The sequence below is a fragment of the Protobothrops mucrosquamatus genome, unplaced genomic scaffold (assembly GCF_001527695.2).
Source record: "Protobothrops mucrosquamatus isolate PMUCROS unplaced genomic scaffold, P.Mucros_1.0 scaffold1537, whole genome shotgun sequence".
In the NCBI taxonomy this organism is placed as follows: Eukaryota; Metazoa; Chordata; class Lepidosauria; order Squamata; family Viperidae; genus Protobothrops; species Protobothrops mucrosquamatus.
In genome coordinates, this window is record NW_015387708.1 from 16127 (window position 1) to 29164 (window position 13038).

The 13038-nt window shown below is 36.3% G+C and overlaps 1 protein-coding gene across 1 annotated transcript in view; it reads left to right on the plus strand.

Moving 5' to 3' along the window:
* The first annotated feature begins 1066 nt into the window (after positions 1-1066).
* Positions 1067-13038, plus strand: part of FOXP1 (forkhead box P1) — an 82364-nt gene continuing 70392 nt past the window's right edge. The window contains exons 1-2 of the mRNA XM_015822368.1: positions 1067-1179; positions 11086-11290. Coding sequence (XP_015677854.1) covers positions 1077-1179; positions 11086-11290 — 308 coding nt within the window. The 5' untranslated portion in view covers positions 1067-1076. The remainder of the gene's footprint in view (positions 1180-11085; positions 11291-13038) is intronic.

Sequence of the window (13038 nt, forward strand, 5' to 3'; positions counted from 1 at the left end):
TGCTTGCTTTGAAGTGTGTCTGTCTGCCAAAAAAAGAAAAGAAAAGAAAAGCATAGTTAAGCAAGGCTTGGCGGACAATATATGGACTAGTATGTTCCATTAAATAATTGTCTTTGGGCTAGATTTGCCTATTGTGGCAGCCATTTGGTGAAGGTCCTAGTCTTCCCTCAATTCCATCCATTGTACCCATGAATTCCTTGAAAAAAATCCAAATGTGTCATGATCCTGCTTTACAGAGTACCTAAATATAATATAATTATTTTAATAGGACTTCTCAGGAAAGTCAGCCTTTAAGATTAGGATTTGGTCCCCATTCTGAAACCCATTAAGCTACAAAATCAGCCAATAATTTGAGGATTGCTTTAACAGGTCTGCGTAGCTTGTGATCCATCATGCTCAATGTAACTTGACTAGCTTTGAATTATGGCTTGCCATCTGATGACAGCCAGGTCCCTCATTTTTACACTTACAAGCAGGCAGCAAAACAGCAAGGTTTATTGAGCACCTGGTATGCTGCCAAGCTCAACTCTTGGAAAACATTTAACTAATGAGACATAAGATATGCAGACATGCTTTAAAAATAATAGACATGCGTGATGTCTGTGCAGCTGCACCTTTGTATGGTAGTTAAGGAAATTCCCCTCAAAGCAAATGCATTGGGAACTGCTGCTACTTTCTTATAGATGCCGGGCCCCAGCAATATTTGCCTGAGCTCATAGCAGCAATTCTCATAAACTAGCTGTAACTTTTTTCATGACTGTGTTTGTATTCCTGCTACTTGCTGGGGTGCAATTCTCAAGTGGAACTAAAATCTCACTGAATATCACAGTTAGGTAGACATGCATAGAATTGCACTGTTAATGAGTCTTCTACCCTGTTACTGTAGGTTTGGCTCAGATGCTAAGCTGCTTTCAAAGTTCTTTAATGAATCGTTTCCTTCTCTCCTAAACGTAAGAAGCGGAAAGGAGTAGTAGATATATGAAACTAAAAGAAGCATATCAATTCTTTCTCTTTGCCAGCCGCAGCAGCAACAGGTGACTTCACAACAGTTGGCCTTCCAGCAGCAGCTTCTGCAAATGCAGCAACTGCAACAGCAACACCTCTTGTCTTTGCAACGTCAAGGTTTGCTATCAATTCAGCCGGGCCAGCCTGCTTTACCATTGCAGCCTCTTGCTCAAGGTAAGAGTGGGATTCCAGGGTGTCTGACAATAATGGGAATAAATTACACTCTAGCACCTGGAAGGCTAGTTGTGCCAAGAAAGTTTTTCTGGGAAATGAGTTTGCATCCCTTTTTTCTAGCTGACACGCTTTAAAAATAATAGACATTTGTGATGTCTGTGCAACTCTACCTTTCTATGGTGATTAAGGAAATTCCTCTGAAAGCGGAATTACTTTCTTATAGACCCCAGGCCCCAACTTTCCAAACTAGTATTCATCTTGTGATGGTTGTTAGGCTTGTCTATCCTTAGAACAGGCGATCCTTCATACAAGAGAATAATCCAACTCATGCTTTTTAGCTAGATCAGCTTTTCATGATACAAGAATGTGGACAAAAAAGTTCTGAGTAACAAACTATATAGATAAAGAGTTCTGGATAACTTGACATCTTCGGAGTTTTTAAGTCGAACAAAAATTACACAAGTTAATCCTCCAACTTGTTTAATTTTTGGATGCTCTGTACTATTGGGAGACTGCTCATCCATCCAGGCCATGGTGCTCGTAGTCCTTCTGCGAACAGTCTGAAAAGATTTGCTACCAACAATTGTATACAAGTAGTCCTCGACTTACAAAAGTTCATTTAGTGGCCATTTAAAGTTAACAACAGCACTGAAAAAAGTGACTTATGACCGTTTTTTCACTTACGACCATGGTCGTGTGATCAAAAATTCAGATGCTTGGTAACTGGTTCATATTTATGAATGACAATTGCATTGTCCCGGGGTCATGTGATCCCCTTTTGGGACCTTCTGACAAGCAAAGTCAATGGGGAAGCCAGATTCACTTAACAACCGTGTTACTAACTTAACAACTGCAGTGATTCACTAAAATGGGGCCAAACTCACTTAACAAATGTATCGCTTAACAACAGAAATGTTGGACTCAATTATGGTCGTAAGTCGAGGACCATCTGTAAAACAGAATAAATTGTCATGTAATCGGATAATTGCTTTCTTGCCTGGCGATCCCAGAAGAACACACAGGCATGGGGCTGCTTAGCAACCTGAAGGCCCTCCCTCTGTCTTTAATTCTGAATTTTAACTATCTTTGCCTCTTAACATTTTATATACAGTTGTTATGTTTTTATATTTTACTTGTACACTGCCCAGTGTGCCTTTTGTGAAGAAGATGGGTGATGTCTAAATTGGATAAATTATTATGACGGTGAAAAAGACTTTCACAAAATAGTGAGTTAAGTTACCCATCATGTCATTTTTTTAAAAAAAACCCTGTTTTGCTTTCTTTCTATTACGAGCATTGCAGTTCTTAGATGCAAAAAAATTCTGGCCAGGCTTGCTCGTGCACTCGATGTGCAGAAATTTGGCAGTTGAACTTTTTCACAGCATAACATAAACCCGCTGCTTTATAATGACTGCAGTTCAGTTTGTTGCTAAAGCCTCAGTCCAAAAGTTGACAATGCTATAGAGATGTGAGAGTCATGAATTGAACATATTGTGGTAGTCACATTTTGAAAACATGCAATGCCCCCACCATCTGAATCCTCTTTACCTTACCAAGTTTGAACAATAGATCCCCGTTGCCTTAATCCTGTGTTTGACAAGGGATAAGAAGCTTCACATTTTCTTTCTACCTCTTAAAATAGTCGTATCTATATTTACCATCATTGAGACTTAACATGATATTACATGAGTTGAACAAAGGAATTCTTTTTAATGCGGTGTCTCTGCTCTAAAACTACTTTATCTTTCTCCCCACATCCTCAAATGCCTATGAAATTTGAATAGCCCTCTCAGCATTTCCACATAATTCTATTGATTCATTTTACCTACTGGTTGACTACTTTGTAGCAAACATATTCTCTTGACCTACTTCAGCTTCCTGCAGTCAGGTGTATCAAAAGAAAAAAAACTTAACCCTAGTCCTCAGATTAGACAGAGACATTTAGATGTACAGTAAGTCCTTTTGCATCCTCCCCAATAGTTTAAATTGTAGGGATGGGATTTCTTACTTCAATCTAAGCTTGAATTTACCAATTAAAATTTACACATTCCAAAGTGATTAATCCACTATAGACTTAACCATTAGGATTGTAATCTGCAGCAAGGTGAACTGTGAGCAATCCTTATGCTCAACTGTTTCATCTACTGATTTTTTCGCCCTGAAATATTTCATTGCTAATCATGGGTATGCATCCATTACATTTATTGCATTCTTCCAACTCCAAAGCAAGCAAGGAAGCTGAAGAATTGTTTTTGGGTTCCATTTAGTGGTAGTCAAATATCCAGTGAGTCAAAGATGGATGGATTCAAATGATAATTTCTTGTTAATGGTAGAAGATGGTCAAATGGAAACTTTATGTGATATCAAATTTATTATTGCCATTGCAGAGATTTAAAAAGAAAGAAAGTAAAGGAAAATTAAAGGAAATAGTATAAACCAAATTGATTTGGTTCACTTAAAACATTATAGCATAAGCTAATTATGCCTTCAGAAATCTCACAAGCTATTTTTACATATTCACTCACTGGACTCTGGACTCATGTCTTTCTAATTCTTTTTTTTTTTTTACAAACAGTCCCTCTATTATTAAGTTTCCTTGGCAAGCTTCATAGCATAATATATCACTTAAGCTGTCCAAAAGAGGGCAATTGGGCAGTGACAAGATACACTAACATGTAATGTGAAAGAAATGAATGTGGTGATGCATGAAGTGTAATTTGTGCAGCAACACATCGGAGACACTAGTAGGTAATTCAGCAGTTGTGGCATTGATTGATGAATAGGCTTCACTGTCTAGTGTAACTATTAGTTCTTGCAACTTTGGAGGGGGGAGATATTTAAAGAGGGATTTACACATGATAAGGCAAACATTAACAAAAGGGATTTTAATTGGTCAGTGTCTGGTATTAGTTATTTTTTTTTCCTTTCACCTTCTCTTATGATCCTGTAGCTTTATTAGGTTTGGGAAGAAGAGAGAAAAGTTAATTTGAGAATTTAGACATGACAGAATACAACACAATTTCTTTATCGGAGAAATCTGATGGCTCTAAACTGATGTCATTATGAGGTTTAAATCAACTTTCTGCTTGCTTGAACATGGTCACCTGGGTATGGATGTACAAGGACACAAAAAGGTTGAGCAACTTTAGTTGTCTTAGAGCTGGCAAATACCTAGGTTTGCGAAATCAAGTTCCACAGAGGGTCATCTGTCAACTGTCCCCACAACATGCATTTTTTTAAGGCTGTGCCTACTTTTTCTTTTATAATGAAGAAAATACTTCTCCTAGGAAAAGGGACACAGCAAAGAAAAATGTGAAAGCTCTAGTCTGTAATAATTGACAATGAATGCTCACATTATAGATACCCTTTTTATTACTGACAACAGTAGTACATAAAACACACACACTTACTCTTTTTGGAAATAAACATAGCTTATGTGCATTCTGTGAAAATAATTTGTCCTATTATTAGGACAAATAATAGTGATACTTATTAAAAACAACCACATTTATTACTATATAGGGCTAGAGTTTTAAAATTACTCGCTGTAACAATTTTAAAAAATCTTGTCATTTCTCTGGTATAAAATAGCATATGCCTCATTATAATTTTCTTGCTTTTCCACTAAAGAAGCCAATAATCTAAACATTAGCTCTGTACCCAGAAGCCATAATAAAACAAACTTAATTTCAACAGCATTCCACACAACTAGATTTCATCTCCAGAGGAAGAGTAAAAAAAAAAAAATCAAATGTGTGAAAGTTTTGTATTCCTAATGGGCATTCAATGTGTGAAAAGTTATGTTTTGATTTTTAGGATTCTGTATATTTTTTTTTGCTTACACAATTGAATTGCAGAAAATTACAGCTTTGGTTCAGAAATATATTATCAGATAGATAGGCCAAAGAAATCAGTAGGTTGATCATTATGAATATCATTGAGAAATTAAAATTTCTAATCTTAATTTCTTAAGATTCTGTCTGACTATTCTGTGTTGGGCAGTTCAAATGTTTTTATTGTTATCACAGGTTAGTCTTAGTTAGGGAATCTGTGGCCTTCCTATTGTTCAGTTAGATCTCAGTAATTCATTATTGGGCATGTTCATGAGCCTCCTGGGAATTGAACAGCAACATCTGGGAAGAATCAGTTTTACCATTCTTAGTTTAAAATCTGTCATTAACATTTTTTTGTCTAATTTTTGTTCAAACACACCTTTAAATTTACTAAATAGTCTACATAGATATGTTCAAGAGATACTGTGAATGGACTCTTCCATGCAACAGTCTATGCCTAGATTGAAACGTGTGTGTTCTAGGTGGATCCAGAACTGAAACATGGATGTTGGCCTGGTCATGGATGACACAGGTGTTCTAAGGTGGGAGACTGCAAGGAAAGGGCAAAACAAATGGGATTGTGCAGCAGGGAAGAGGAAGAAAGGTACGGGGACAATTTGGGATGGGTTTGATGGACAGAGTAACTTGGATCATGCCAGCCTTGAAGTCAAGGACAGCAGCTGCAGTAAAGGCAAATAAAAAGAAAGAAAAGTGTTAGGAAACTGGTGGGAAGGCTGGTCACAGGCCCTGACAAGAAAGGGAGGGAAAGGCTTATCAATCATGTCCTACATGATCTGAAATTTGTCTTGGTCAAAACATTTGTTAGCTTTTGGTTTAGCCAGACCACAACGTATCCTGAACTGGTTCAACTGGACTGAATCATAATGAGTTTGTTTTGTGCATGGAACAAAACAGATGCTCTATTTGTGCACTTATTTGTCTATGCTAAAAGAAAGCACATGATTACAGATTGTCCTTTTTATTTTTGAGGGGTTGTTTTTCCCCAGCATGATGAAACTGTAAATAATGAGATCCTGAATTTATGGAAATTGGAGAGGTTGAGTTCCAGAACAAATGGTCATCTAGTTCCTCGCATGAGCAAGCCCTCACATGCAGATTGTCTGCACAGTGTATTGGGTCATCTTTCTCTGCATTAATTTTGACAAATCTTGCAGCATGAACACAATCATAGAACTCCAGTGGCTTTTTAGCCTTCAAAGTGACAGACTTAATTGGTATTGGACAAAAGCAATATGTGCTGGCTTTTCTGTTCTCAGTGGCTCTTTAATGACTTTGGTGGAGAGGTCTCTTAATAGTATCACTGGTGCTTTCCTCCTGAAGACCACTTGTAGCTAGTTCTGGCGGATAGTGCTTTGACAAGTTAAGATTGTCCTTCTTCTGTAGGCTCCAACAATGAGCAGATTTCATAATTTTCCTGCTCAAAAGAAGACTTCCAGCCGTGATTGCCAGTGTTCTGGTCCAAGGCTTCAGAGAAAGCCTTTTGGTCATTGGAGCAAAATGCAGCAGTGGCAACACTAAAATCCAGCAATGTGACAAAGCAGCTCTTCTGTCAAGTTTGAGAAGAACTGTGTGGAAGAGAAAAGCCTGCATGAATCATGTGGTCTAAGCAAGCAACTCCTTCCACCACCAGTGAATTGCTCCAAAGAAAAAGGCATTCCTATGGAGGAAGCCATATGGAGCTTTGCAGCTGGATTAATTCAGTGAGATCTACTCTAAGTTGGTGAGAAGGAGGACAAATATGTTGTGCAAAGAATCCAACACTTAAGAAAAAACTTTTTGCGTGCACAAAAGCCCATCTACTATTTTCTGAATGCACAAAATAGCAACAACAAAGTATGAGTAGATTAATACCTTTATATGTATATATTGATTCTATTTAGTGTAACCAAAATTGTGGATAACAAAACTAATAAGAAGCCACAAGTGCTTCTAAAAGCTCATATAATTATTGAGATAGTTAATTTTACTCTATGACATCATAATTGGATTCTGCATAATACATAATCTAATCTATAATCCTCTGCTGGTGAATTGTTCCAGCTGTTGCTATATAAGTTTATACACAAATCTGGGTTTTACTTGTGTTGTGCGCAGATGCCCTCATAAATGTCAGTCAATTGCTCTTCTATGGAAGGTTTATTGTAGAGATTGTAATATGTTATTTCTTCTTTTGCCCTTGATATACTGAAATACTCTATGCCATCTTCTAAATGAACAAAAATCAAGCAGTTTTATCATATTACCCATCTTTTTTTAAAAAAAATCTAAGTGCATGAAGATTTCACAGTGATGAATAATAATGGTAAATATAATTTTCTCATATTGGTAGAACCCTAACATATAAGATTGACTCACTCAATCTATATCTACTATCCCATCAACAGACAGGTCCATTCACTATTGTTTCAACTGAGTAAACAGTGGTGAAAGGGTCGGTCATATTCACAGTAATTGTTAGTGTGGAGACAGTCCTGTCAAACATGTTAGCTAAAAATATACTCTACTCTGTCACTTTGCAAGGGGTTTGAAAATAATAGCTCAGTTGCTGTTAAACAGGACATAAGATTACACTGTGACCCTTTTCTTTGTTGAAATTTCTTCAGAGCTTTAATTTTGGGGGACAGGTTATAACTGAATAATAGTGAATTCCTCATATGAAGCCAACTTCTTCAAAGAATATATGCATTTATTTTTTTATAAAAGAAGAAATAAACAGCTTTATAACATTAAATGTATCATAAGACTCAGACGACTGAGTGTTGAAGTATCTTGTAGAATATATACTAATTGCGAACATTTTTGCATTATTATTTTTTTAGTCAGCCCCATAGCATAGACCAAATGTTTTTGTTAATGGCATTCTGAGTAAGGCGGGGAAGATTATTGGTCTGCCGTGCAATAATTTACTCCTCTTTGATATGCAAACGATCCACGGTGAATATAAAAAAAAATCCTATCAGACTCATTTCACAGTTCTTAACCACTTAGATTCTCTGGAGTCTATCGCCTCATTAGACCACTGCTCTCCAAAGCTAGCATAATTAAAATCTTTAACAGTTTAGCAAAGTAAAGATGTTTGGCTGATCACGTTAAGATGATTATCTAGCCATTGTATTCTAAATGACAAAAATAAATTAAATTTAGACCTTGGCATTTTTTATTATGTGTTTCAAATGAATCTAATGCATACTGCCTTTATTTAATGCCTTAGGTCTGGTAAGAGACATGTCTGTGTTTCAGATACAGATGTATATTTTGAAAATGGCAGGCTGTCCCACACCCTTGCACTGATTTTTTTAAAAACTACAACCCTTGAAACAAAGAAGCTGTATTTCTTGGCCTCAGTCTTTAGTCTTCAAAAGAAAGAGAATTACTTTGAAGAAAACATAGATTCTTCATGACTTTAATATAAATTTCTGCCTATACTACTTTTTCATGCCAGTGCATAGCAATATGACAAGATACCTTCAAATGTTGTTTGCAAACATTTATGTGGTGTTAACTTAGAATCTCATAAGAATGGGATTAATATGTGTCACTCTAGGTTTTGTTTAACTAAACTTTAGCTTGTAAGGGTATTTTAAAATTCTCAGTTTAGTTAAGAATTTCGGTATCTACCTTTACTTAAGGAACATATTTCTCATGAAAATGTATTTTCTGTTTTATTTTACTTTCAATGGATTATTATTACTGATCAAGAAACTAGTAATAACAGTAATGTTAGCTGTATAGGAACTTGCAAGATTTTTTATATAAGGCACATCTATCAAGTGAGCAGTACTAAAAGCCAAAATTAATGAGAAAGATAGGTATGTTAATGACATAATCACAGTATAATCAATTTTACTGTTAAAATTTTAAAAAGCACTGCATGGAGACAATATGAATTCATAATTTATGTCTAAAAGTAATTAATAAAAACTATATTTAAAAGCAAAGCTACTTGTCATCATCTACAATTCAAGCACAAAATTACTTTTGTGCTGATATCATAAAAACAGAGATACATTTTCTTTGAAGACTTTCCTTGCTTCGAAACAGAAGTTACCATGCTAGAGCTGACCAATGATTCATCTATTCCAATAATACTGTTCTCTTACATTAGGTTTTCGGAATCTTATTTTTAAATCCCATTTATGTCACCGATCTTGGGAATGTATATCATAACTCTCTTCAACTATTATTGGGATAATACCCCATCTTGATTTATTTTCAAAATAGGTCTTAGTTTCATACCATAAGGTTAAAATGACACACATGCCATGATATCATTGAGCAAATGACATGCTTGTATAATTTGTGTGTCATTCATATCATGACCACTAACACAAGTACATCAACCACATTATTTGTATGACAGTATCATGTGCAGATGTCATCATTTGCCATTCTTGGGCACCCATGTTTTCCAATTTGAGAAGATTTTAATTTTATTACTTTTTATTTATAAAGTTTATTGGCTGCCCATCTTACCACAGATCATTCTTTGTAAGCCATTAAGATGCAAAGTGCTGCTGTGGACAACCAAAGAACCTATGTAATTATTCTCCCTATATCTGTTGTGATCACAAATAGAAAAGCTTAGCATTTACTGTTCTGGTGGGATAATCTGTCAAAAGATTGTACTATGTGTCTTTATACTACCAGGACTCAACACAGGCTTCCATGAATGTAAAAATAAAAACAAATAGTGTTCCTGACACTGGCACCAGCCATCTTGGGTAGCTTCTGGACTTCGTGGCTCACTAGCAGGAATGCATATTGAAAATGCTTTTTGTTGATAGTTTCCACAGTGTTCTTGCATAACTCTGTTAGCTAGATTTTGGCATTTGGCTAAGAAATCACCCAGTCCTCAATACAGCCCTGGCCCGATGAGATTGAGGTAGAAACATTTACCATGAGAAATGAAGAAAAATGAAGAAAAAAAATTGAACATTTTTCTACCAAAATATCTGACTCCTACATTTTTTTGGTTTCACATTTTCAGATATATTCCTGAATGCACAAGGGTTAGAAAATAAAATAAAATAAACATAAAGCTTTTATTTTCAATATCCATAGCTGCAGAAGAAGATAAATATCCATGTCATCAGCTTAACCCCTGAATTTGCAATGCAATCTAGCACAGGGGTCCCCAGCCCCTGATCCGCGGCCTTCTGCGGGGCCGCAGCCTGTTCAGAAATGGGCCATGGAAATGGTGGATAAGCACACATGGATGTGTGCACAGCTACATTTTTAAAGCAGCACACGCACAAACAAAAACATCCCATCTCCGCCACCACTGCCATTTCCGTTGGTCCGCTGAGCTGGACCAACTAGCAAATACCTCCACGGACAGCTTTTTTATATAAAGCGTTTTTTGGTTCCATAATAGTTATTGCTGTGGCAACTAGTATTAAATCTTTTTTATTAAAGAGATTTAATAAAAGTCACTCACCATGACTGCAGTGACTTACAAAGACAGGACCCCAAATACAAAATTCATTGCACTCCTACTCTCCTGATATTCACTGATATTCAGTCAAACTTGATACACTACATATCAGTCTGGGATCCCCAGGCCCACTGACAAAAACCCATTTTCAGTGCCTTTTGAAAGAGTATGAAGATGGGGGCCAATCTTATCTCCATATCTCTTAAGATATTCTACCGGGAGAAGCGACCATGGAAAAGGACCTTAGATGGAGCTCCTTAATGCTGGGAAATCATAATATACCCTGCCTCCCCAGTATAGTGGATTGGGTAGATGTAGTTGGAAAAAGGTCCTTCAAATCACCCAAGCCATGTAGGGCTTTAAGCAGCACCTTAAATTGGATCCAGAAGCAAATTGGCAAGTATCGCATTGCCCTCAGGGGGGTTTAACATATGTGTGAATCTAGATTTGCACAAAACTGTATGAACCACTGCATTTAGAACCAACTGAGGCTTCTGGATACTTTTCCAGGGCAGCCCCATGTCAAGCACTTTACAGTAGTCAATTAACATTTAGAAATGTACTAGTGATGAAATTTAGTAGTAATTAGTAAACATTAACCAGTGAATTTTGTTTTAGGCATGATTCCAACTGAACTCCAGCAACTCTGGAAAGAAGTGACAGGATCTCACACAGCAGAGGAAGCAACCAGCAACAATCATAGCAGCCTGGACCTGTCAACCACATGTATCTCCTCTTCAGCCTCTTCAAAGCCCTCCTTAATAATAAACCCACATGCCTCAACCAATGGACAGTTGTCAGTCCACACTCCTAAAAGGGAGAGGTAAGCATGAATGGAGTTTCTTCTTATCAGTGCCTAAAACATTACACTTTTGTTTGTAGGTGGAAGGTACCTATTTGCATGAATGCATTATTTTTATTTTACAGCCATTCTAATTTTATACACACAAATACATAATATTCCATTAGGATTAGGATTATTGTGTGCTCATGGTTCTCATCTACAACTCCAAAGTAATTCATCTTTTTTTACATTCTCATGGAGGACAGCTGCATAATCCCAGGATGCTAAGGGTTAATGTTTCTAGTATTACATTAAAGAAATTCTTGACATTCTGAAACTCATGGAAATAATCGCCAATTATAAATAGGGATTTTTTTTTACCTCTTTTGTGTTTGAGGTTCGGTTCATAAAATGTTTGTGTATCTTCACATAAGCTATGGTTTATGAACATGTCTGCACATTCATCAGTAACTTGATGGACAGTGCAAGATGATGATAAATACGTGCATATAAACTACAAATACAGTCCCTGCAAACAGTGATCATCCAGAACTTTTTTAAAAAACATATTGAGCCCTTTCTCAATATTCCATAAACATGAAATAGAAGTTGTATTTAAAGTTGATATTTGCTGACAGAAAGCTCTTTGATCTACTAATGCCATGCCATCTCCTATGGCACAGGCTGCTGAAAGGAGAGTCAATTGGCAAAAATTGCTTCCTGCCCAATTTTACTGACGGAAACTCCTGCTGGATCCAAGAACCTTCATCCAGCAGTAGAGCAATATGGAACGTAAGCCATTGATAGAGTTGTTTGTTTTGGGAATCTCTTATGTGAATTTACCTTCTAATTTTTCTATCATTGTGGCTTTTTATGCCTGGTGAGAAAGTGTTGCAGCAGTATTTCAGAACTGTTAGACCGCAATAGTATTTATTATCAGGACTCTAGTATCGTATCCTGTAGTATAGTATCAGAACTATTAGATTGCAGTCATATTTTAGGACTGTTATCATGAATATCATGAAAATAGTTAAAAGGGAGGAGCAGAACAGATTTTTAAAAAGGTGAATTTTTCAGAGCTTCCTCAAGTCCTATATTCAAGTTTCATTTTCAAGCCCTTGGAAGCAAGGGATATTATATTTTAGGATTGTGTCTTGCAGCATAATATAACTGCTGGATTCTTTTCTGCCCAGGCCATGAATTCTGTTTTCTTAATTTATCCCCCCATCTTCAAACTCTGCTGTAAAGGTGCTTCTTGAAATGCATTTGGATTGATTTGGGGGAGGGGGAGATAGAGAAAGGAGGCCAATGAAGGGACAAATGGGTGAAAATGGATTACAAATTCTTGGTAATAGTTCTTACAGTTTAGTGAAGAAGACAATATTATATGTTAACAATGAAAAGGATGCTATTTTCTACAAAATGATATGGAATAATCTTTGAAAGCAAATTAAGTGGGTCTGCCTTCCCTTGCTAACTGAAAGGTTTTTATTGAGGTTTTTATTATTAGTTTTAAGAAATCTCTTTTTCCACTGAACTTTTCATTGCTAGTAATAATTTTGCTAAGGCAGACAGAAAGCACATCTTATGTTCTTCTTTCATGAAGAAAAAGTTGGTTTCCTAAGTATTCTGTGTGCGTTTAAAATTGGGATATTAACAGGAGAAGTACACATTATACCAGTTCTAGGATGTAGATTTGTATTTATATTTTATATTTGTCTGATAAAGGAAATATATTTTCTGTACCACCAGAAAGTATGTTTTTGTGGAAGATGAGATTTTCTAGT